Source organism: Salmo salar, chromosome 22 (assembly GCF_965601325.2).
Source record: "Salmo salar chromosome 22, fSalSal1, whole genome shotgun sequence".
NCBI lineage: Eukaryota > Metazoa > Chordata > Actinopteri > Salmoniformes > Salmonidae > Salmo > Salmo salar.
Genome location: NC_138312.1, coordinates 44,301,739 through 44,326,954, shown reverse-complemented (window position 1 = coordinate 44,326,954; position 25,216 = coordinate 44,301,739). Strand labels below are relative to the sequence as shown.

At 44.3% G+C, this 25,216-nt stretch overlaps 1 protein-coding gene across 3 annotated transcripts; it reads right to left on the bottom strand.

Annotated features, from left to right (window-relative positions):
* Positions 1 to 2,389: 2,389 nt before the first annotated feature.
* LOC106583364 (transketolase) lies at positions 2,390 to 24,472 on the bottom strand. Of its 3 annotated transcripts, none has more exons than XM_045705728.2 (14): positions 23,896 to 24,472; positions 21,010 to 21,127; positions 20,559 to 20,672; positions 19,102 to 19,205; positions 18,007 to 18,198; positions 17,348 to 17,466; positions 15,526 to 15,722; positions 15,000 to 15,164; positions 8,749 to 8,905; positions 7,469 to 7,599; positions 5,488 to 5,571; positions 5,016 to 5,109; positions 4,330 to 4,452; positions 2,390 to 2,784 (listed from the first exon to the last, which is right to left on the bottom strand). In XM_045705728.2, exons 1-14 carry the CDS (start codon positions 24,000 to 24,002, stop codon positions 2,597 to 2,599), a joined length of 1,893 nt encoding a protein of 630 aa, XP_045561684.1. In that variant the 5' UTR covers positions 24,003 to 24,472; the 3' UTR covers positions 2,390 to 2,596. The 3 variants fall into 3 exon arrangements, with proteins under 3 accessions (XP_045561684.1, XP_045561685.1, XP_082823752.1); XM_045705729.2 differs by having other exon boundaries at positions 19,102 to 19,199; XM_082967626.1 differs by having other exon boundaries at positions 19,102 to 19,215; positions 20,560 to 20,672; positions 23,896 to 24,471.
* Positions 24,473 to 25,216: the final 744 nt, after the last annotated feature.

Sequence of the window (25,216 nt, the reverse complement as noted above, 5' to 3'; positions counted from 1 at the left end):
ATTCAAGCTGATAGGATCTCAGTGTAACCATGGTGACTGATGGACCAACTCTGCTCTGGCATCTGTCAATCTTTCACGATCAAATCTGGATACTCTCTGTAGGTGCTGGTTTTGATCAAATGGAAAATTGTACAGAATTTAAAATAAAGATAAACCTTCTGCAATTATAATCCCATTCAAACTGAATGACACACTACAAAATACATTTTAAAATGTACTAATATTTTTTACACTGATTTGAACTATTTCTATCATAAAAATATCTCCCCTGAAGCTTATAATATGAAGTTTATTTCCAAAATGCTATATCTACCAATTTTTCACATTTGTGTTTCTTTCATCAGAAATGGTTGCTTATGGGTTCCTTCATGTGTGGGTAAAATATTACTTCTCTCAGATTTTTATTAACAGATTTTAGATGTATGAATTTTTATTGTATTTTTTTATGCTAAACGCTATATATCTATTGTTTAGCTGGAATGGAACGTTTGTATCCTGTATATTTGACTGTGATATGTGGTTGTCTCACCAAGCTATCTTAAGAGGAATGCACTTACAGTACTGTAAGTCGCTCTGGATACGAGCATCTGCTAAATGACTAAGATGTCAAATGTAAATGTTTTACATACAGATTTCATACTACTATATGGATTTTTAGCACTTAGGAAATAAACATGGTTATTTGTCTCTCTGAAATGAAACCAAGTGATAGACTTTACATTTTAGCAGACGCTCTTATCCAGAGCGACTTACAGTAGTGAATGCATACATTTCATACATTTGTTTCTCCGTACTGGTCCCCCGTGGGAATCAAACCCACAACCCTGGCGTTGCAAACACCATGCTCTACCAACTGAGCTACTTGGGACCACATTTTAAACAAATACTGTACATGTCTGTCATTCAACAGCCCCATACTATGATTAGATAGTGAAAAAACACACCAAAGCTAATTTACCAACATTTCTGAAAATGTGTATATATAGTGTTTTGTCATGAAACTCTTCATATTGTTTTATATTAGTTTATCTATTGAAAATGTATGCTTTGGTTAAAGTCTTCCATGTACAATAGTCTAATACGAATGTTTTGAATAAGAAAATACACCAACCTGCCTTTCAATAGATCTACACTCTGATATGCATGCACACATACAGAACACACAGATACACAGTCAAAAAAACACACAAAACAACTTGCAAACTCAAAAATTGAAATGCAGAGGGCTTTAATAAATAAAAGTATAAGGTACATACAGAAGTTCAAGTAACGAAGGAGGTGTTTGTACTAGGTTCACAGTTCAGATGTAACAGCATACTCCCAACATCACCATGGCCACAAGCACAGAGATGCTCTCTAATCCAGGGTTAGGATCAATTCACTTCCTGAATTGACTGAATTCAAATGGAATTCACCCCAACCCTACTGTAAGTCCTAGCTGGCCCTGTATCCCTCTCCCCGACCTCCAAGTCAAACTATTTGCTGTAGAGGACACATTGGTCTTGCTCCTGTAAGTCACTCTGGATAAGAGCATACGCTAAATGACAAAAATGTAAATGGAATAGAAACATTATTGGTATGTTCAGACAGTTCGGGCTAACGTACTTCTTCTGGTTTGCTCATCCAGGTAAAAGGTGTTAATATGGAGTTAGATATCTGCCAAAGGTTGAACGCACAACATTTGGGCAGTTCTTTGACGCCATATGTTTAGCTAGTCTACGCCTGAGCTGTAGAGATGAAAGGAAGTTAGTGTGTGCTGTGCTAACACAAGCTGTCCAGTACAAGTTGGGTGTTGTGGTATAAAGAGACATATGGTTCAAACTGTATGGACTTTTCACTTCACTGATATTTATGGCCCACATACATTTCTATTTGATCGTCTGTATTTATTTTTTATTGGACTACGTTCTACAAACATGTCATGGAGACGACACCTAGATTTCACTACCACATGCCCCACCCTGTCTTCAGAACTACATCATCAGAACAATATAAAAGTATTCAAATAGACTGCTGCTGGTTGTTTGGGGTTGAAAATATCAAAGAGGAAGAGTTTAAAAACACATGAGCATCACATAAAGGTACCTGCATTGAGTAACAACATGTACAGTCTTTATTGGATTGTTTGGTATGGAGAATGTCCATCTACACCTGCCAACCGGGTTTGAGGATCAATGACTATCTCTCATTTTAAATTCTAAACTTGACCCTGTGATGACCCATGGTTACCAGGAAGTAAGTGTGTGTGTGTGTGTGTGTGTGTGTGTGTGTGTGTGTGTGTGTGTGTGTGTGTGTGTGTGTGTGTGTGTGTGTGTGGTGTGTGTGTGTGTGTGTGTGTGTGTGTGTGTGTGTGTGTGTGTGTGTGTGTGTGTGTGTGTGGGGGGATGTATGAGGGAAAAAAAGTGAAATGTGTGACGGTTACGTCAAAATGTACATACAGCACAAACGCACGTTACTTCAGTAAACACAGGGGTGGACTTTCACAGTGAGGGGGCGAGGTTACCAGGTGGGGTGGGGTGGGGTCATGTGACATGAAACGTTTATCTGAGGGGTGGTAGAATTGGGTCGGGTGGGGCTTAGGCAGGAAGGGGTGGAGCTACTTGGCGTTGGCAGAGCCGCTGAGCATCTTCCTGATGGCCTGGCAAATGGCTTCGCGGTCGATGCCGTAAATCTTGAGCAGCTCGTTGGGCTTGCCGCTGCGGGGTACGTGGGCCACGGCCAGCCGCTGTAGGGTGAAGCCCTGCTCGTTCACCACCGCTGAGCACACTGCCTCCCCCAGACCACCTGAGGAACAGCAACAATACATTAAATACGTGACATGAGAGAGGGAAGGGACAGGAAGAACCTTCTCTGCGACAGGGTTACGGTCAATTCATATTCAATTCAGTCAATTTGAAATTCGGTTTCCTTCCCGAAATTTGCTGAATTGAAATGGAATTGACCCCAATCTGGGACACTAGGATTAAGTTGAGCTCAAACACTGACCTAAGGTCAGCTTTGTGTTTATCCCTCTACACTTAAAGGTTATGATTGTGGGTAGATAAGCTGATCCTAGATCAGTGCCAACTGCCTAAAGGTTCTACCTGAAGCCACTCGTTGCTCATTGATCATTTGGATGAAGCCATTGATCTATTTCTGTTGCCATGCAAGCCCCCCCCCCCCCCCCATATTCTCACCCTCTATCTGTCCTTCTTCGTTCTCTCACTCTTTTTCTCCCATGCTATCCCTAGTTTCTCTGCCCTTAGGGGACGGATAGGGGGATGCTACTGATTTTGGAAGCCACACATCTTTGGTCCAGTCTGTCCCCTCCCCACCCCCACTCTCATCTCCTCCGGCCCTAACCTACACAGACACAGGCTGGGCAGGACTAGGCATGGCTGTCTGTGTTGGACATAGCTGTCTATGTGATATCTGGGTCACAGAAAGCCCCATGGGAACACACTCCACTAAGGAAATCTGACAGCACTCTGCTTCCCTGGCCCTCACACACACACACACACAGATATACAGTCTCCCTCCTCAGCAAACAAAATACACCAGAACAGAATATATCTCGCCCACCATGACAGCGCCTAACACGTGATGCCTCTCGAGCCAATGACAACATGCCACTGCATCACGTCTCAGCCACTCATCCAATTGGAACATGCCACCGCAACACACCCCAGTGTCTATGGGCCAATGAGAGGACACTGGCTGCATATTCATAAATAAATAATGGCAAAATATTTCAGGTTGCCAGGTTGTAAAGGCCATGCAATATATATGGCTAAAACACTACAATGTGGCTAAACTACATAAAAGTACCCTCGAGTGCTGGAGTCTGGTGAAGTGGTTACTTCCTGGTGTTTGGCCCCTCTCTAACTTCCTGATGTTTGGTCACTCTCTAACTTCCTGATGTTTGGTCACTCTCTAACTTCCTGGTGTTGGTCCCTCTCTAACTTCCTGGTGTTTGGTCCCTCTCTAACTTCCTGGTGTTTGGTCCCTCTCTAACTTCCTGGTGTTTGGTCCCTCTCTAACTTCCTGGTGTTTGGTCCCTCTCTAACTTCCTGGTGTTTGGTCCCTCTCTAACTTCCTGGTGTTTGGTCCCTCTCTAACTTCCTGGTGTTTGGTCCCTCTCTAACTTCCTGGTGTTTGGTCCCTCTCTAACTTCCTGGTGGTTGGTCCCTTTCTAACTTCCTGGTGGTTGGTCCTTCTCTAACTTTCTGGTGTTTGGTCCCTCTAACCTTCTGGTGTTTGGTCCCTCTCTAACTTCCTGGTGTTTGATCCCTCTCTAGCTGCATGGTGTTTGGTCCAAGGAGGTCGGAACACTTGTCAGAAAAAGCGTACCTTCGTAGTAGTGGTCCTCTACAGTGAGGATACGCCCCCTGGTCTGGCGCGCGTGCTCAATGATGGTCTTGGAGTCCAGGGGTTTGATGGTGAACGGGTCAATCACCCTGATGAAGATCCTCTCTGGGAAAACAACAAGGTGGAAAACATAGCGTTAATCAACAGTAGTGCAGAGGGTTGCAGAATTCCCAGGTTTTTCAGAAATCCTGGTTGGAAGATTCACGGAATTAGAAATGAATAAGCTGGAAATCTGGAATCCTTCAACCAGGATTTTTTGAAAACCTGGACATTTGTTACTGGAGTTACTGGAATTGTGGATCCTTGAGTAGAGTGTTTCAGTGGAGAAACAATAACAAGACACAGGCAGCTACACAGAGAATGACTATAAAACCTGAACCTTAAATCATTGTGGGAGGGATTAAGCTTTCTAATCTGGATAAACTTGAACATATAGTTGAGAAAGTCTAACACTTATAGGAGAATAAGATGTTGTGCGCCAACGCTAATGAACTGATTGAATTAAATAGCAGCGCATTAGTACATGGAGCCAATATTAGCGTATGAAGAAAAGAGAGCATTGCCCCAGACAGGAGTAATCAAACTCAGATAAAGTTTTGTCCTGGGTTCCAAGTATTTCTCTGCACCCACATAGTTAGATCATTGATCTGGGTGTAGTTGTACTGTACCTTTCTTGAGCATCTCAGCTGCAGCCACGGCCTCATGCAGAGTAATCCCAGCTCCGATCACAGTCACCTTGTCCTCCGTACTCTGGTGCACCACCTGAGATGGACAGGGAAGGGTTAACAGCAAGGCTCTAGCACATCTCATACAGCTCTTCCTGCTCTAGACTATTGGATGAGAGATGAATTGTTTATCCTACTAGAAGACAACCCTGTCTGTCTGCAGGCTTGTGTTCCAGCCACTCAACCACTTGTACTCCATCCATAGTAGAAACTCGTTCAGTTGTCAGACAAAACGTTCTCAGTGAGATACAGTAGTTCCTATTATGGATGCTGTGCAACTGATTAAACTAATCATTTTACTAATCATAGCACGTCCTGAAGCAGGATAGAAAACTAAAGTGGCTTAGTCAAGGCTGTGATTAGTCTGTGTAGTTAATGTAATGTAGAAAATATTTCAGAGCTGAGTGGTGCTCACCTTAGCCTGTCCAACATGGAAGTCCTCATTGCTGCTGTAGATGATGGGTTTCTCGGGGCGGCTGGTTCTTATGTAGCAAACACCCTAAGAAAAGATAACATAGTACAATGTATATTGGAATTCATTGTAAACAGGTATTACATTGTAGGGTGAGCACACAAAGCCCATCCCCTGGTTTTGGGGGGGTGTGGGAGGTAGAGGGAAAACATAATGTTGGAGGACTAATAACATATTGTGGGAGGGGATGAAAAACCAATAGCATTTTGGGGAGTATGGAGATAAGGACCAATAACATTTTGAGGGTATGGGGATAAGGACCAATAACATTTTGGGGGTATGGGGATAAGGACCAATAACATTTTGGGGTGTATGGGGATAAGGACCAATAACATTTTGAGGGTATCGAGATAAGGACCAATAACATTTTGGGGGTATGGGGATAAGGACCAATTTCTTTTTGGGGGTATGGGGATAAGGACCAATATCTTTTTGGGGGTATGCGGATAATGACAAATAACATTTTGGGGGTATGGGGATAAGGATCAATATCTTTTTGGGGGTATGCGGATAATGACAAATAACATTTTGGGGGTATGGGGATAAGGATCAATATATTTTGGGGTGTATGGGGATAAGGACCAATAACATTTTGGGGTATGGGGATAAGGACCAATATATTTTGGGGGGTATGGGGATAAGGACCAATATATTTTGGGGGGTATGGGGATAAGGACCAATATCTTTTTGGGCGTATGGGGATAATGACAAATAACATTTTGGGGGTATGGGGATAAGGACCAATATCTTTTTGGGGTATGGGGATAAGGACCAATATATTTTGGGGGGTATGGGGATAAGGACCAATATCTTTTTGGGGGTATGGGGATAAGGACCAATATCTTTTTGGGGGTATGGGGATAATGACAAATAACATTTTGGGGGTATGGGGATATGGACCAATATCTTTTTGGGGGTATGGGGATAGGGACCAATATCTTTTTGGGGGTATGGGGATAATGACAAATAACATTTTGGGGGTATGGGGATATGGACCAATATATTTTGGGGTGTATGGGGATAAGGACCAATATCTTTTGGGAGGTATGGGGATAAGGACCAATAACATTTTGGGGTGTATGGGGATAAGGACCAATAACATTTTGAGGGTATCAAGATAAGGACCAATATCTTTTTGGGGGTATGGGGATAAGGACCAATATCTTTTTGGGGGTATGCGGATAATGACAAATAACATTTTGGGGGTATGGGGATAAGGATCAATATATTTTGGGGTGTATGGGGATAAGGACCAATAACATTTTGGGGGTATGGGGATAAGGACCAATATCTTTTTGGGGTATGGGGATAAGGACCAATATATTTTGGGGGGTATGGGGATAAGGACCAATATCTTTTTGGGGGTATGGGGATAAGGACCAATATCTTTTTGAGGGTATGGGGATAATGACAAATAACATTTTGGGGGTATGGGGATATGGACCAATATCTTTTTGGGGGTATGGGGATAAGGACCAATATCTTTTTGGGGGTATGGGGATAAGGACCAATATCTTTTTGGGGGTATGGGGATAATGACAAATAACATTTTGGGGGTATGGGATATGGACCAATATATTTTGGGGTGTATGGGGATAAGGACCAATATCTTTTGGGAGGTATGGGGATAAGAATCAATAACTTTTGGAGGTATGGGGATAAGAACCAATATCTTTTTGGAGGTATGGGGATAAGGACCAATATCTTTTTGGAGGTATGGGGATAAGGACCAATATATTTTGGGGGGTATGGGGATAAGGACCAATATATTTTGGGGGGTATGGGGATAAGGACCAACATCTTGTTGGGGGTATGGGGATAAGGACCAATAACGTTTTGGGGGTATGGGGATAAGAACCAATACATTTTTGGAGGTATGGGGATAAGGACCAATAGCATTTTGGTGGGAGGATATAATAAGTACCTTTGTGCTGGCGGCAAGCTCCACTGCCTTTTCAATAGAAACGCCATCGCTGGGGTAGAAGATGGTTGCCGTGGGGATGGCCCTAAACATGGCTATGTCTTCTAGACCCATCTGGGATGGCCCGTCCTCTCCTGGAACACACACACTCACATAGTTAGAATCCTTTAATTCCAAATTGTTGTCAAATGTAGCAGAAAGCAAACAGTATGTTGTTTTTCAGGGACTTTAGGGGGACTTTTTCACGCTTCATTGAGCGTGCCTGGTGAGAACCACATCCATTTCACACTCCGGGCATGCTCAACAAAACTTGAATACTATTTCAACCCAATGTAAAGTGAAAGGCCTGGTGGACCGACAGACATGCAGGTGTATAAGACCAGAAAGGAATGAGGACAATAGGACAGATTGACGGAGAGAGTGCAGGCAGGTGTGCAGACAGACAGTCGGACAGACAGTAGGACAGACAGACAGAGAGTGGCATGCAGGTGTGCAGGCAGACAGTAGGACAGACAGACAGTGAGAGTGGCAGGCAGGTGTGCAGACAGACAATAGGACAGACAGACAGAGAGAGTGGCATGCAGGTGTGCAGGCAGACAATAGGACAGACAGACAGAGAGAGTGGCATGCAGGTGTGCAGATAGACAGTAGGACAGACAGACAGAGAGAGTGTCATGCAGGTGGACAGACAGACAGACAGACAGACAGACAGACAGACAGACAGACAGACAGACAGACAGACAGACAGACAGACAGACAGACAGACAGACAGACAGACAGACAGACAGACAGACAGACAGACAGACAGACAGACAGAGTGGCAGGCAGGTGTGCAGACAGACACTAGGACAGACAGGCAGATTGAGAGGGTGGCATGCAGTGTACCTGAGGGACTAACAGAGGAGAGGGATATCAGGTCCTCCGGTGAAGGTGACAGCGTCCAGGACAGACAGGGTCAGGGGTCAGGGAGGGGGAGGAGAGAGGGAGGCTAGGGAACTCAGGGGGTGAAGGAGGAGGTGAGGAGGAAAACACAGAAGTGGAGAGAGAGAAAGAAAAATAGGAACTTGGATCAAGGAGGAGGACAGTCACGTTAGGCTTTCAGACCATTTGAGGATGCGTTGACTTGAGGAGCCAATAGAAAGAGTGCAGAGTGTGTGAGGTCACTGGGGAAAGGGTGGGGTTGTGAGGTGATAGGTTACAGATGGGTGTGATGGTGGGAGGTTGTGTGAGTAGCATGTAGTGAGGGTGTTTGGGGTGGATGAATGGCTGACAGACAGACTCACCGATGGACAGGCCACAGTGGGAGCCACACAGATTGATGTTGCTCTCTGAGATGGCAGCCATACGGAGCTGGTCGTAGGCGCGGGTGAAGAAGGAGGCCAGGGTGCTGGCGTACACAACGTTCCTCTCACGGGCAGCGCAACCAGTGGCAACACTCACCTAGAGGGAGGAGGGGAAGAAGGGGTTCCATCATACTATAACAATGGCGGCTGGTGACTTTGGCAAGATTAGTTAGGGCGAATAATGGATGGAAATTATTTTAATGAAGCCACGGGTGACAGCTTCCAAGTCACCGTCTATTCATTTACAAGGGATGCGTCCCAAATGGCCCCATATTCCCTATATAGTGCATTACTTTGTGTGCACCCTGGTTAAAAGTATACTATAAAGGGAATAGGGTGCTATTCAAGACGTAGGCACAAATTCAGGAGGACCATCCTCCTCTTCCTCCCTGGATGAGCCTCCTCTGGAGCCAGGCAGTAAATCTAGTCCCTATTAAACCCCTCGGGGACATGTCCAGTGACCTCCGCAATATATAGAGTTACAGACGCACAAATGTCATACCTCCAAGACATGCTAACCTCTCACCATTACAATAACAGGGGAGGTTAGCATTTTATATCATACCTCCAAGACATGCTAAACTCTCATCATTACAATAGCATTTGTTTTGGGGGCGGTATGATATTACATTACATTACATTTAAGTCATTTAGCAGACGCTCTTATCCAGAGCGACTTACAAAATGGTGCATTCACCTTATGATATCCAGTGGAACAACCACTTTACAATAGTGCATCTAAATCTTTTACTAAATCTTTTTTTTTTTATATATATATTTGTGCGTCTGTAATTTTTTCACTCATAATTATTCAGGATTCAGTCAGAATTATCCATAGCATCCACATTTATGTAAAAGTGTTTATAAACATATTCTATTCGTATTTACAATAAAATTGACTCCAATGACACATACATTATTTACCATTAATTTCTATTGGCCACAAAATGATCTGAAACACAACCAAAACAAACAGCAAATGCATTCAAACAGCAAATGTGTAGAGTCACAAGCTTGATGTAGTCATTGCGTGCTATGAAAATAGGAATAAATACTAAACTTTTTACTACTTTAATACACATGTAATACACATGCAACCCGCCCAAGCCCTCACCATTTCTCCTTCACCCAAATCAAGACAGCTGATGTTCTGAAAGAGCTGCAAAATCTGGACCCATACAAATCAGTCGGGCTAGACAATCTGGACCCTCTCTTTCTGAAATTATTTCCCGAAATTGTTGCAACCCCTATTACTAGCCTGTTCAACCTCTCTTTTGTATCGTCTGAGATTCCCAAAGATTGGAAAGCTGGCGCCGTCGTCCCCCTCTTCAAAGGGGGGGACACTCTAGACCCAAACTGCTACAGACCTATATCTATCCTACCCTGCCTTTCTAAGGTCTGCGAAAGCCAAGTTAACAAACGGATTACCGACCATTTCGAATCCCACCGTACCTTCTCCGCTATGCAATCTGGTTTTAGAGCTGGTCATGGGTGCACCTCAGCCACGCTCAAGGTCCTAAACGATATCATAACTGCCATCGATATGAGACAGTACTGTGCAGCTGTATTCATCGACCTGGCCAAGGCTTTCAACTCTGTCAATCACCACATTCTTATCGGCAGACTCGACAGCCTTGGTTTCTCAAAGGATTGCCTCGCCTGGTTCACCAACTGCTTCTCTGACAGAGTTCAGTGTGTAAAATCGGCGGGCCTGTTGTCCAGACCTCTGGCAGTCTCTATGGGGGTGCCACAGGGTTCAATTCTTGGGCCGACTCTCTTCTCTGTATACATCAATGATGTCGCTCTTGCTGCTGGAGATTCTCTGATCCACCTCTACGCAGACGACACCATTCTGTATACTTCTGGCCCTTCTTTGGACACCGTGTTAACTAACCTCCAGACGAGCTTCAATGCCATACAACTCTCCTTCCGTGGCCTCCAACTGCTCTTAAATGCAAGTAAAACTAAATGCATGCTCTTCAACCGATCGCTGCCCACACCTGCCCACCCGCCCAGCATCACTACTCTGGACGGTTCTGACTTCTGAATATGTGGACAACTATAAATACCTAGGTGTCTGGTTAGACTCTAAACTCTCCTTCCAGACTCACATTAAGCATCTCCAATCCAAAATTAAATCTAGAATCGGCTTCCTAGTTCACAACAAAGCATCCTTCACTCATGCTGCCAAACATACCCTCGTAAAACTGACCATCTTACCGATCCTGGACTTCGGCGATGTCATTTACAAAATAGCCCCCAACACTCTACTCAACAAATTGGATGCAGTCTATCACAATGCCATCCGTTTTGTCACCAAAGCCCCATATACTACCCACCACTGCGACATGTACGCTCTCATTGGCTGGCCCTCGCTTCATACTCGTCGCCAAACCCGCTGGCTTCAGGTCATCTACAAGTTTCTGATAGGTAAGGCCCGCCTTATCTCAACTCACTGGTCACCATAGCAGCACCCACCCGTAGCACGCGCTCCAGCAGGTATATCTCTCTAGTCATCCCCAAAGCCAATTCCTACTTTGGCCACCTTTTCTTCCAGTTCTCTGCTGCCAATGACTGGAATGAATTGCAAAAATCACTGAAGCTGGAGACTCTTACCTCCCTCACTAGCTTTAAGCACCAGCTGTCTGAGCAGCTCACAGATCACTGCACCTGTACATAGCCCATCTGTAAATAGCCCATCCAACTACCTCATCCCCATACTGTATTTATTTATTTATCTTGCTCCTTTGCACCCCTTTATCTCTACTTGCACATTCATCTTCTGCACATCAATCACTCTAGTGTCTAATTGGTATATTGTAATTACTTCGCCACCATGGCCTATTTATTGCCTTACCTCCCTTTTCTTACCTCATTTGCACACACTGTATATAGATTTTCTTCAACTGTATTATTGACTGTATGTTTTGTTCATTCCATTTGTTACTCTGTGTTGGTGTATGTGTCGAACTGCTTTGCTTTATTCTTGGCCAGGTTGCAGTTGTAAATGAGAACTTGTTCTCAACTTGCCTACCTGGCTAAATAAAGGTTAAATAAAAAAATATAAGTGAATTTGTCCCAATACTTTTGTTCCCCCTAAAATGGGGGGGACTATGTACAAAAAGTGCTGTCATTTCTAAACAGTTCACCCAATATGGATGAAAATACCCTCATCTTGAAGCTGTCAGTCCTCACTTTAACCTTTAACCTTTAACCCCAGTCATTGTTTTATTTAACATCCAAACTTTTAGGGTATAGAGCCAAAAAACAAAATCCCTCTCTGTCCCAATAATTAAAGAGGGCACTGTACTTCATTTGTATGGTTGTCCTGCACCTGCAGAGTCTTAGACATGTAGGAAGTTACTGAACACAAATCAGCTGCAGATACAGTACTTCTGAAGTTCAGCAGAACCACAGAATTACATAGAACAATATTTATTGTATCTCTATGACCTGAAGATCCAAAGGGTCAAGTGAGGTCTCCATGGGAACGATAACTGCTGAGCCAATCACAATCAAAGGGAGGGTTCATGCCTCCAGAAGTTATGTAAAAGTCAGTGAGAAGTCAGTCAGTCCAAAAGCACAGGAGCTTACAGTACCATATGTGAGGAATCACTCTCATGCATTGTCATTTCCTATTTCCTGTCTCCAGAGCCCTCCCCGATCCCCCTGCTCCTCTCCTCAATGTAATATGGACTCATTCATATTCTATAGCAGTACCAAACAGAGGTACTATTATCCCATGTCCCTATTCTCCACTACTTTGAATCTGGACAAAGAGGACAGAAGTCCTGTTATTGACTCCTGTCATTGTATAGAAGAGTATTTAATTAGTCTCCTTCTCTGTATCTCTCTCTCAACATATATATTTTTTTATTTTCTGTTTACCAAAAACGGTGGCGGGGTGTCCACTGTGTGATTATTTGAGTTTCAGCTTGCCCCTTTGATGCAGTATTCACAAACACATGACATAATGCAGTCATAAATCAGTCATAACATTAACACCAGTGCCTCTCTGATTTTCTCATGCTTCTCTTATCAATATTAATGATTCCTCATTTGAACCTGTCATTCTGGCTCTTTTCTGCACATCGTCTTTATGATAATAGTCTAGCAGCCAGCGAGCCAGCCAGTCAGTCAACCAGTCAGTCAGTCAGTCAGCCTGTCAGTTAGTCAGTCATCCAGGCAGTCACCTACCCAGTCAGTCAGTCAGGCAGTCAGTCAACCAGTCACCCAGGTCGTCAGCCAGTAAACCAGTCCGTCAGCCAAACATTCACCCAGTCAGTCAGTGAGATCAGCCGGACGGCCACACCCACCCTCCTCTCTGATGAATATTTCACCTCTCATCTCAACATGACTGACTTGTTATAACGGCTGCTCAAACACAGCCCTGACCTACATCTGAACAGGCTGCCAGGAGGAACCAGACAAATGACCAGGCAGCTACTGTATACAGTACAGCCAGGCCTGAATGGCTGGCTCTTCCAAAATGTTAATGTATGGATAGATTGCAATGAGGGGGTGAAATAAGTGGGGAGGGGAGAGAGAGAAACAGAAAGATAGAGATATATTTTCTTATTTTTATATATATTTTTTTTACTTCAGTTTATTTAGTAAATACTTTGTTAACACTTATTTTTCTTAAAACTGCATTGTTGGTTAAGGGCTTGTAAGTAAGCATTTCACTGTAAAGTCTACACCTGTTGTGTTTGGCGCATGTGACAATACAATTTGATTTGATTTGATTTTGATTGGAAAGAGAGAGAGAGACCTACAAAGACAGACAGAGATAGAAAGAGAAAGAGAGAAATAGACAAAGCGAGTGGTGGGCAGTATACTGTATGAGAGGCTGCAGAGCCATAGGCAGCAGCCAGCTGTGTGTAGGGAGGGAGGGAGCATGGCGAGGCATCGGAGGAATGGAGGGAGGGAGGGAGCATGGCATACTGTAAGTAGGTCATGTCGCAGCCTCTCTGCCTCTCTCTACAGTCCCAGTGTTACATTATGGATGGACCCACATCTCAGCCTCTCTGCCTTTCTCTACAGTCCCAGTGTTACATTATGGATGGACCCACATCTCAGCCTCTCTGCTTCTCTCTGCTTCTCTGTTCAAACCCAGGTCTGGGGACAGGGTATTCTGTTCAACCCCAGGTCTGGGGACAGGGTATTCTGTTCAACCCCAGGTCTGGGGACAGGGTATTCTGTTCAAACCCAGGTCTGGGGACAGGGTATTCTGTTCAACCCCAGGTCTGGGGACAGGGCATTCTGTTCAAACCCAGGTCTGGGGACAGGGTATTCTGTTCAACCCCAGGTCTGGGGACAGGGCATTCTGTTCAAACCCAGGTCTGGGGACAGGGCATTCTGTTCAACCCCAGGTCTGGGGACAGGGCATTCTGTTCAAACCCAGGTCTGGGGACAGGGTATTCTGTTCAACCCCAGGTCTGGGGACAGGGCATTCTGTTCAAACCCATGTCTGGGGACAGGGCATTCTGTTCAAACCCAGGTCTGGGGACAGGGCATTCTGTTTATCATCAGAGAGAGAGATGTAAGTAGAGGAGAGAGGACAGCTAAACTGAGCCACCAAATGCTGCTACAATTGTATTTCTTATTTTAATCTGAGTACATCTCTACATTTCAGGATAGATTCTTATTTATTTTTTTACAAAAATATTTATTTGGAGGACAGGTCATCTTTTAAAAGCTTGGTGAGGTTAGAGAAAGTGTTTGTCTGTGTTTATAGAGTGGTAATACTTAGCTCCTGTCACGACCGTCGGATGAAGTAGACCAAGGTGCAGCGTGGTGAGCGTACATTTTCCTCTTTATTGAATGTCGCCAGCAAAACCAATAAACAATACAAAACCACCGTGAAGCTTACAGGGCAAAGTGCCACAAACAAAGTTAACTACCCACAAGGACAGGTGGGAAAAAGGGCTGCCTAAGTATGGTTCCCAATCAGAGACAACGATAGACAGCTATCCCTGATTGAAAACCATACCCGGCCAAAACAAAGAAATACAAAACATAGAAAATAGAACATAGAATGCCCACCCAAATCACACCCTGACCAAACCTAAATAGAGAAATAAAAAGGCTCTCTCAGGTCAGGGCGTGACAGTTCCAATAGGTTTCTCCTGATCCTGACCTCATCACCTGTGACCAGGATCAACTCAAGAGGGTTAGGTTTAATTTCCTACCATGTTCTGTTGAGCGATGTAACACTCCACAAAGCGGTTGGGATGTTCGTTCTTGAAGATCTCTGAGTAGGTGATGTTGTTGGTGTCTCCGTCCAGGACCACCACGCGCTCATTGTAACGACCCAGTTTAGCCAGGGCCATGCCATAGGCTTTCCTGGTGGAAATCTGTAGAAAGACAACCATTCAATCAATTAATCAACCAATCAACTAATCAATCAATCAACCAATCATTAATAATAATAAGAAAGCAATAAGTCAAAAAGACAATACGTCTACCTGTTATTTATGCATCATTATACGACCTTCTAGTTGACAGTACTCAAAGTTGTGACAGTTTATTTTATATCTTGTTTGGGACTATGGGCTGAGTCCCAAGTGTCAGTGCAGTCAATAATGTTGACACCTCTGTGATTGGGATGAGAGCACAATCCCAGATGTACTGTAAATGGTGAGGTGCAATGGAGGCTGCTGAGGGGAGGACCACTAGCCTGTCCTCCTGTGGTGAGGTGTGCGTTCTATGTGTTACCTTCTCTCCCTGCTTGTAGGCGGGGGCGCTGGGCATGCGGATGTTGCACAGGCTGACTGGCGGGGCGTCCTCCATGGGCGTGGCAGGGTACAGGCGCTTGCTGCTGTTCATGATGCGCGCCTGCAGATCCTTCACGACTCCCTCAGCCATGTCTTTGGGCAGGGGCTTGGCATGCCAGCCCATCTTATCCTCCACAGCTGGCAAACGTGGACAGCAAAATACACAACATCAAAATACATACAGTATACTCAACATTATATTGTATACGCATACATAGGCCCAGGAATTTTTCCTGATCATGTGACCTGACCAGTAAAAACTCTGGTACTGAAATCAGGTCACATGGTCAGTAAAAAGTCCTTAGCGACACATTATACAGTAGTGACTTGTGTGTGCATATACTGAGATAGAGGGAAGTCCATCACTGAGATAGAGGGTAGCCCATCACTGAGATAGAGGGAAGCTTATCACTGAGATAGAGGGTAGCCCATCACTGAGATAGAGGGTAGCCCATCACTGAGATAGAGGGTAGCCCATCACTGAGATAGAGGGAAGCCCATCACTGAGATAGAGGGAAGCCTATCACTGAGATAGAGCGTAGCCCATCACTGAGATAGAGGGTAGCCCATCACTGAGATAGAGGGAAGCCCATCACTGAGATAGAGGGTAGCCCATCACTGAGATAGAGCGTAGCCCATCACTGAGATAGAGCGTAGCCCATCACTGAGATAGAGCGTAGCCCATCACTGAGATAGAGCGTAGCCCATCACTGAGATAGAGCGTAGCCCATCACTGAGATAGAGCGTAGCCCATCACTGAGATAGAGCGTAGCCCATCACTGAGATAGAGGGTAGCCCATCACTGAGATAGAGGGTAGCCCATCACTGAGATAGAGGGAAGCCCATCACTGAGATAGAGGGAAGCCCATCACTGAGATAGAGGGTAGCCCATCACTGAGATAGAGGGAAGCCTATCACTGAGATAGAGGGTAGCCCATCACTGAGATAGAGGGTAGCCCATCACTGAGATAGAGGGTAGCCCATCACTGAGATAGAGGGAAGCCCATCACTGAGATAGAGGGTAGCCCATCACTGAGATAGAGGGTAGCACATCACTGAGATAGAGGGTAGCCCATCACTGAGATAGAGGGTAGCCCATCACTGAGATAGAGGGTAGCCCATCACTGAGATAGAGCGTAGCCCATCACTGAGATAGAGGGAAGCCCATCACTGAGATAGAGGGAAGCCCATCACTGAGATAGAGCGTAGCCCATCACTGAGATAGAGCGTAGCCCATCACTGAGATAGAGGGAAGCCCATCACTGAGATAGAGCGTAGCCCATCACTGAGATAGAGCGTAGCCCATCACTGAGATAGAGCATAGCCCATCACTGAGATAGAGGGAAGCCCATCACTGAGATAGAGCGTAGCCCATCACTGAGATAGAGCGTAGCCCATCACTGAGATAGAGCATAGCCCATCACTGAGATAGAGGGAAGCCCATCACTGAGATAGAGCGTAGCCCATCACTGAGATAGAGCGTAGCCCATCACTGAGATAGAGGGTAGCCCATCACTGAGATAGAGCATAGCCCATCACTGAGATAGAGGGTAGCACCATCACTGAGATAGAGCATAGCCCATCACTGAGATAGAGGGTAGCCCATCACTGAGATAGAGCATAGCCCATCACTGAGATAGAGGGTAGCCCATCACTGAGATAGAGGGAAGCCCATCACTGAGATAGAGCATAGCCCATCACTGAGATAGAGGCCTAGTATGAGTAATATAATGTAACCAGTAGCCATGTGAGGCTGAGAGTACCTGGGATGCCCTTGCCCTTGGTGGTCTTGGCGATGATGGCAGTGGGCTGGTGGCGAGCCTGGCTCAGAGCCTTACACAGCTCCTCCACACTGTGCCCATCCACGATGATGGCATGCCAACTGTAGAAACACATCAGAAAACCCATTTCACATATGGAAACACATGAACACACTTTCTCTACTCATACACACATAAACAATACATTCCACATATCGAAACACATGAACACACTTTCTCTACTCATACACACATAAACAATACATTCCACATATGGAAACACATGAACACACTTTCTCTACTCATACACACATAAACAATACATTCCACATATGGAAACACATGAACACACTTTCTCTACTCATACACACATAAACAATACATTCCACATATGGAAACACATGAACACACTTTCTCTATTCATTCACACATAAACAATACATTCCACATATGCCCACTAATGTTGACATATGCCTTCACACATTCAGACTCGTTCTCCCAGCACATTCACAAAGATGATCACTCTCTCCTCGTAAACCCACTTTCACTCACACACACACACACACACACACACACACACACACACACACACACACACACACACACACACACACACACACACACACACACACACACACACACACACACACACACACACTCACCCGAAGGCCTCACAGCGTTTCTGATACTTCTCCACGTGGTGCTGCAGGGGAGCTGGGTCGGTCTGGCCCAGACGGTTGATATCCAAGATGGCCACCAGGTTGTCCAGCTGGTAGTAGGAGGCGAAGGACATGGCCTCCCACACTGCCCCCTCAGACAGCTCCCCATCCCCCATCAGACAGAACACACGGTAGCTGGGGAAGAGAAAGGGACGGATGGGTAAGACAGGGGTGTGTGTGTGTGTGTGTGTGTGTGTGTGTGTGTGTAGTGTGTATGTACCCACACCACCCCCTGCATCTGTCTAGGGGACTGGATGGTAACCTTTACACCTCTTTCTATCACACCTACTCTGTTCCCTCACATCTTCACTGAGGCTTCTAGCCACACAGGCTCCTATGAACAGAACAAACACTCATCTTTTAATCAAATGGTTTGATAATCTGCTTATGTTATGAGTTTTAACCACTGTCCACACAAAATCCTTCTCTAGTACAAATCTAGGGCACATTTTGGAGACTGGCAATATCAGCATTCTGCATATCGGAGATCCACATTTCGAGACAAAACCTGAACCCAAACCTGAATTAGATTGAGGAATGTGAGTGTGGTTTTGAACAATAGACTGAGTGATGAATACTAATGTAAACCTGGTCCAATCGGATTCTGAGACAGAATCTTTCTGGATGGTAAAAAAGAACAGAGTTGTGTCTGCCAGGGCTGTGGTAATTAGAGCAGAACAATTGGGATAGCAGAGCATGCAGCCCCTGTACACCCAGAGAACCTTCAAAAACCTCACTATGCTCTAAAGCAGTGTTTCCCAACACTGCTCCTTGAGTACCCCAACAGTACACATGTGTATTGTAGCCCTGGAGACTTGTCAACTAATCATCAAGCCCTCAATGAGTTGCATGAGGTGTGTTTGTCCTGGGCTATAATAAAACGGTACTGTTGGTGGTACTGGAGGACCAGGGTCGGGGAACACTGCTCTAAAGACCTCTAAAATACCACAGTATGAACTAGAGTCCACGCTTGACACTTTAGAATTCAGAGGCATGCAAAGACTTATAATCTGTGTGTGCATGTGTGTGAACTCTTACCTGGACTTGTCAAAGTACTTCCCGGTGTAGGCAATCCCACAGGCCACACCCAGGCCCTGGCCCAGAGAGCCAGTAGCCACATCCACAAACTGCTGCTTCTGAAACTCCAACGCATACACAGGAACAGGACTGTTACTATCACCATAGAGAGCAGGGATGTGTTCAGTAGGTGGAAAACGTCGATGTATTATTATGTTACAAGTTATTGGACAAGTTTAGTGAGGCACTACCTGAACTTGTCCAATAAGAGCACAGATTTTTGTTTACAGTTGCAAAACCTTTTGCTACTGTGTGTTCTTCGGAATATGACCCAGGTTTAGAGTTGTTGTGTGGTCATATCTGTCTGGTCCTAATTGAGGCTAACTGGTAGGCAATTAAAGGTGAGGAGTAGGCTAAGGTCGCGTTCCCCTGCTCAGACGTTGCATGCATCAACCAATGGTTGCATGCCACGACATCGACTGTGCAGTCGGGCACCACATTGCTGTATCATATGATATGGTATGGTTAGCTGATACGTTAAATACCTATCCAGGCATTGTAAGATCTGGCATGGTCATCAATGTCTGAGCAGGAGAACATGACCTAACTGTTAGGCTGTTAAAGGTGAGGTGTAGGATAAAGGTGAGGTGTAGGCTAACTCTTAGGCTATTAAAGGTGAGGTGTAGGATAACTCTTAGGCTACTAAAGGTGAGGTGTAGGCTAACTCTTAGGCTATTAAAGGTGAGGTGTAGGCTAACTCTTAGGCTATTAAAGGTGAGGTGTAGGATAACTCTTAGGCTACTAAAGGTGAGGTGTAGGATAACTCTTAGGCTATTAAAGGTGAGGTGTAGGATAACTCTTAGGCTACTAAAGGTGAGGTGTAGGATAACTCTTAGGCTATTAAAGGTGTGGTGTAGGATAACTCTTAGGCTATTGAAGGTGAGGTGTAGGCTAACTCTTAGGCTATTAAAGGTGAGGTGTAGGCTAACTCTTAGGCTATTAAAGGTGAGGTGTAGGCTAACTCTTAGGCTATTAAAGGCCCAATGCAGATGTTTTTATATCAATATCATATAATTTCTGTGTAACAATTAAGTAACTTACTGTAATATATTTACATTTAATGGGCAAAAATAGTTTTTTATCAAAAAACTATTTCTCAAAAAATAATTTTGCTAGGACTGTCTAGCAGTGGTCTGAGTGGGGAGGGGAAAACTGAAAACTAGCTGTTATTGGCAGAGAGGTTTGGAACACTCTTTGTTATTGGCCGAAACTCCTGTCCATGCAAAACCTGCTGATTTATAAGGTTCTGTGTAGACTGTATTTTCAACCAGCAACTATCAGGAAATAACACTGAGAATTTTTTGGGGCACTTTTACAATGTTAGTTTCAACAGCTGCTGTACAATATGATACAAAACAGAGGAAAAACATAATTTAGTGCTAAGCTATTAAAGGTGATGTGTAGTAGTTATCACTTACAGGTGTGGGGTGTCCCTCCAGGTTGGACTCCACCTGGCACAGAGAGAGCAGCTCACTCTCCTTCAGGAAGCCAGTCTCTGTCCACATGGAGTACAGGGCCGGGGCGGCATGACCCTGAGGAGAGGAACAGACATCTTACTATAGTACTAGTATATGATACTATAACAAAACCTATAACACAACCACAATATAACTGTATAACCAGGAAGAGTAAAATACACTGTTGCTGCTTGCCAGCCAAATAATCATACATATGACAACTGCAGACTAACTGTAATATCTATGAAAAATCTCTTACAAGCCACAACACAGCCATAAGGAAGCAGATGTTGACCGTTATATGACTTTTATCTAACCAAAACAGTGGCTGGTGGTCAAATCAATTAAATAAAATGTAAAACTTCAGTTCAATACAAATTCAATAGAACTTTGTTCATCTACGGTGTCTCACCTTAGAGAGGATGAAGCGGTCGTTGTTGATGTTCTTGGGGTCCTCTGGGCGGTACTTCATTGTGTTGAAGAAGAGCACAGACATGATTTCTGCCACGCTGCAGCATGATGTAGGGTGTCTGGGAGGTTACAGACAGACCAGGGAGGGAGGTTACAGACAGACCAGGGAGGGAGGTTACAGACAGATTACAACAAGTTGGACACAGACTGTTTCTCGCTCTTGCACACGCACACACACACACACACACACACACACACACACACACACACACACACACACACACACACACACACACACACACACACACACACACACACACACACACACACACACAGATCACTTTACAAACTCATAAACATTCAAAATTGACACAGAGCCTATAACTAGATTTGAAGTTGCACAGTCTTAGAGCAATGGGGAAGGATGGGTAACACTATTTAGAGTGTACTTGTCTATCCAAAATACTAATGAGGGGGCCATGCTCAAACCGAGATGCCCTATTGGCTCTCTCTCACGGGAGGTTTGGTGGCACCTTAATTAAGGAGTAGGGGCTTGTGGTAATGACTGGAGCGTTAACAGTGTAATGGTTATCAAATACATCATGATGGCATTCCATTTCCTCTGTTCCGGCCATTATTATGAGCCGTTCTCCCCTCAGCAGCCTGCTCTCTCTTTATCCCAATTACAGTGACGTCAACATCAGAGGGGTAAACCCTCCCCTTGCAAAGCGCCAGTTCAGGTCACGGTCACAACACAGACCTATCCCTGCTACGACGAGACTAACCGGAGGCTGGGGAGAGATGGGGACCATTTTGGCTTCTGTGCGCACGAAGTCAGAGGGCGCCATTTGAAGTCACATTCATCACCGGGCCTATAACGGTTACCTTCCATCTCCAGCCAGCGAAAAACTGAACATAACCACTGAGGCATAATCTAAAAATCTTCTGTTGAAGGAATAGATGCTCTTTAAAAAATGTGTAAAGAACTGCGTAAAACTAAAAGTACCGACCAGATGCTCTAAAAACTCAACAAAACTCAGGAATGCTGGCAAGTAGCCTAGCCCAACCAAAAAAACACACTTGACTTTCCCCAGTAAAGAAATGCGTAGAGGGGTTTTCTCTCAATCATCGACTGCATGGCTGTTGATTATATTGTCTAGGCTGTGTGCGTTCTTGGGCTATTCGTGGATAGGCTACGGTGTTTATTTAGCTATAATAATGCACTTCAAGTGGGTGTTCACACAATAAGATGGATTGCTGACTATTTATTATGAATATTTACTGACCAACATCCCAGACAGGTTTTGTCCTGTGCTAACAAACTCCGAGGCGCTCCTCCATCACTTACTCGCGCGGTTAGACAGATGGAGACGCCAAATAATTTCCAGATTTTGTTCACAATAGAACATTTCTAATAACAAAATAATTTCCAGATTTTGTTCACAATAGAACATTTCCAATAACAAAATAATTTCCAGATTTTGTTCACAATAGAACATTTCCAATAACAAAATAATTTCCAGATTTTGTTCACAATAGAACATTTCCAATAACAAAATAATTGAGCCACAATGGCCAGAAAATCAATCCTGTTCAATAGACATGAATAAATAATGTGTAAGTACACAGTTTTCTGCAATTTAAAGCTATTAAGCAGACTAAGTGTCAGAATTATCCCCGAAGGACTCATATCATACATCCTGTTTCTGTTTCATTCATTCATATCATACATCCTGTTTCTGTTTCATTCATTCATATCATACATCCTGTTTCTGTTTCATTCATTCATATCATACATCCTGTTTCTGTTTCATTCATTCATATCATACATCCTGTTTCTGTTTCATTCATTCATATCATACATCCTGTTTCTGTTTCATTCATTCATATCATACATCCTGTTTCTGTTTCATTCATTCATATCATACATCCTGTTTCTGTTTCATTCATTCATATCATACATCCTGTTTCTGTTTCATTCATTCATATCATACATCCTGTTTCTGTTTCATTCATTCATATCAAACATCCTGTTTCTGTTTCATTCATTCATATCATACATCCTGTTTCTGTTTCATTCATTCATATCATACATCCTGTTTCTGTTTCATTCATTCATATCAAACATCCTGTTTCTGTTTCATTCATTCATATCATACATCCTGTTTCTGTTTCATTCATTCTCCATAGGTCAAACAGAACAAAGAGAGAACATGCGCTACACTTTGCATTTCACATGGATGTGTGTGTGTGTGTGTGTGTGTGTGTGTGTGTGTGTGTGTGTGTGTGTGTGTGTGTGTGTGTGTGTGTGTGTGTGTGTGTGTGTGTGTGTGTGTGTGTGTGTGGTGTGTGTGTGGACCTGTTTAACCAGATGTCCCCACTAGTATAGTAAACAAGGACAAATTTGACCAACTGGGTACATTTTGCCAGTCCCCACAAGGAAAATGCTATTTCTAGTGGGGGTTAGAATTAGTATTCGGGTTCGAATGAGGGTTAAGGGTTAAAGGTTAGGTTTAGAGTTAACGTTAGGTTTTGGAGTTAAGGTTAGGGTAAGAGTTAGGGTTAGGGGGAAATAGGATTTTGAATGGGAATCAATTGTGTGTCCCCACAAGGTTAGCAAAACAAGACTGTGTGTTTTGTGTGTGTGTGTGTGTGTGTGTGTGTGTGTGTGTGTGTGTGTGTGTGTGTGTGTGTGTGTGTGTGTGTGTGTGTGTGTGTGTGTGTGTGTGTGTGTGTGTGTGTGTGTTACGTTTTCATGTGTTTATGTGTGCACCTGTGTGTATGAATGAGTCTTTATACACTCTTCCCTAGATTCACGACTGTGTAATCTGTGTGTGTATATTTTTATGTGTGTGTGTGTATTTGTCTGTCTGTGTCTGGGTCTTACCCGCTGCCCGTTGCGGTGGTAGCCTTGATGCAGTTGATTCGGAGGCGGTTGGCGATGTTCCTGAGCGCCTGCACCGTCTGCTGGTCGGGTTTGTGGTAGTCCTCCATGAAGGCAAAATGTCAAAGCACCAAAAGAACCAATGTGGACTAGACTGCACAGAGGCTGGGCTGTGTGTGTATTTGTATGTGAGTGAGGTTTGGTAGAGGGAGCCCTGCTCGTGTGTGTGAGTGGCAAAGAGAAGAGGGAAAGAAAGGAGGAGAGGCAGGATTTATCCCTAGTGAGAGTTCACACACACACACACGTACGTACACACACACACACACAGAAGAAGGAGGAGAAAGAGGACAGGGCGCGTGCATGATGGTGCAAGGAAGGGTTGTGTTAAGGGTGTGTGTTAGAAAGAGGGTTGTGTTAGGGGTGTGCGTTAGAAACAGGTGTGTGTTAGGGGTGTGTGTTTAAAAAAAAGGGTTGTGTTAGGGGTGTGCGTTAGAAACAGGTGTGTGTTAGGGGTGTGTGTTTAAAAAAAAGGGTTGTGTTAGGGGTGTGTGTTAGAAAGAGGGTTGTGTGTCTGAAAGAGAGGTGGGGTTGCCCATAGTTGAACCAACTGTCCACAAATGTCTTAGGCTTCAGTGTCTAAACTCATTACCAGACTTGAGATATGTGAGTCTTGTCCTTTGTTCCTGTCAACCTCAGTGAGCGCCTCGTCGATCGTGCCTTTGTCTTGTGTGCTTCATGTCACAGAGATAAAGATGTACGTGTCTATGTGTGTAGAGAGAGAGAGAGTAACAGAGAGAAAGAGCGAGAGAGAGGTAGGCTACGCTATAGAGAGAAAGTTAAATCATTTAAGTGGCACGCCAAGGTTTAAAGGTTTAATTTGTTTGAGGGAGGGAGGGAGAGAGAGAGAGAGAGAGAAAGAGGATGAAAGAGGATGAAAGAGGATGAAAGAGAGCGAGAGAGAGAATTGTTTTATTTCTCCTGTCTCACTGAGCACACATCACTGAGCACTGGCCTGGTGTCATCCACACACACACACACATTTGTTTTACTATCCTTGTGGGTACCAAACAAATGTGACTCCTTTCAGGAAGCTAGGCATATGTCACGCGTCACTACTTCACAGGAGAGCCATGTCTAAAATCTAAATGTGTTTTTTGGCAGAAATGCCTTCTGGAACATTTCATGTGCCTTAATAACACATGTGTATGCCATCTGTACATATGAATAGAATTGTTAAATTATGAGCCTAGTTGGTTTAGCCACTGAAAAAGTCAGCAACCTTCCCGCTAGCCATGATTGGCTGAGATAATGAGTGGGCTGGACA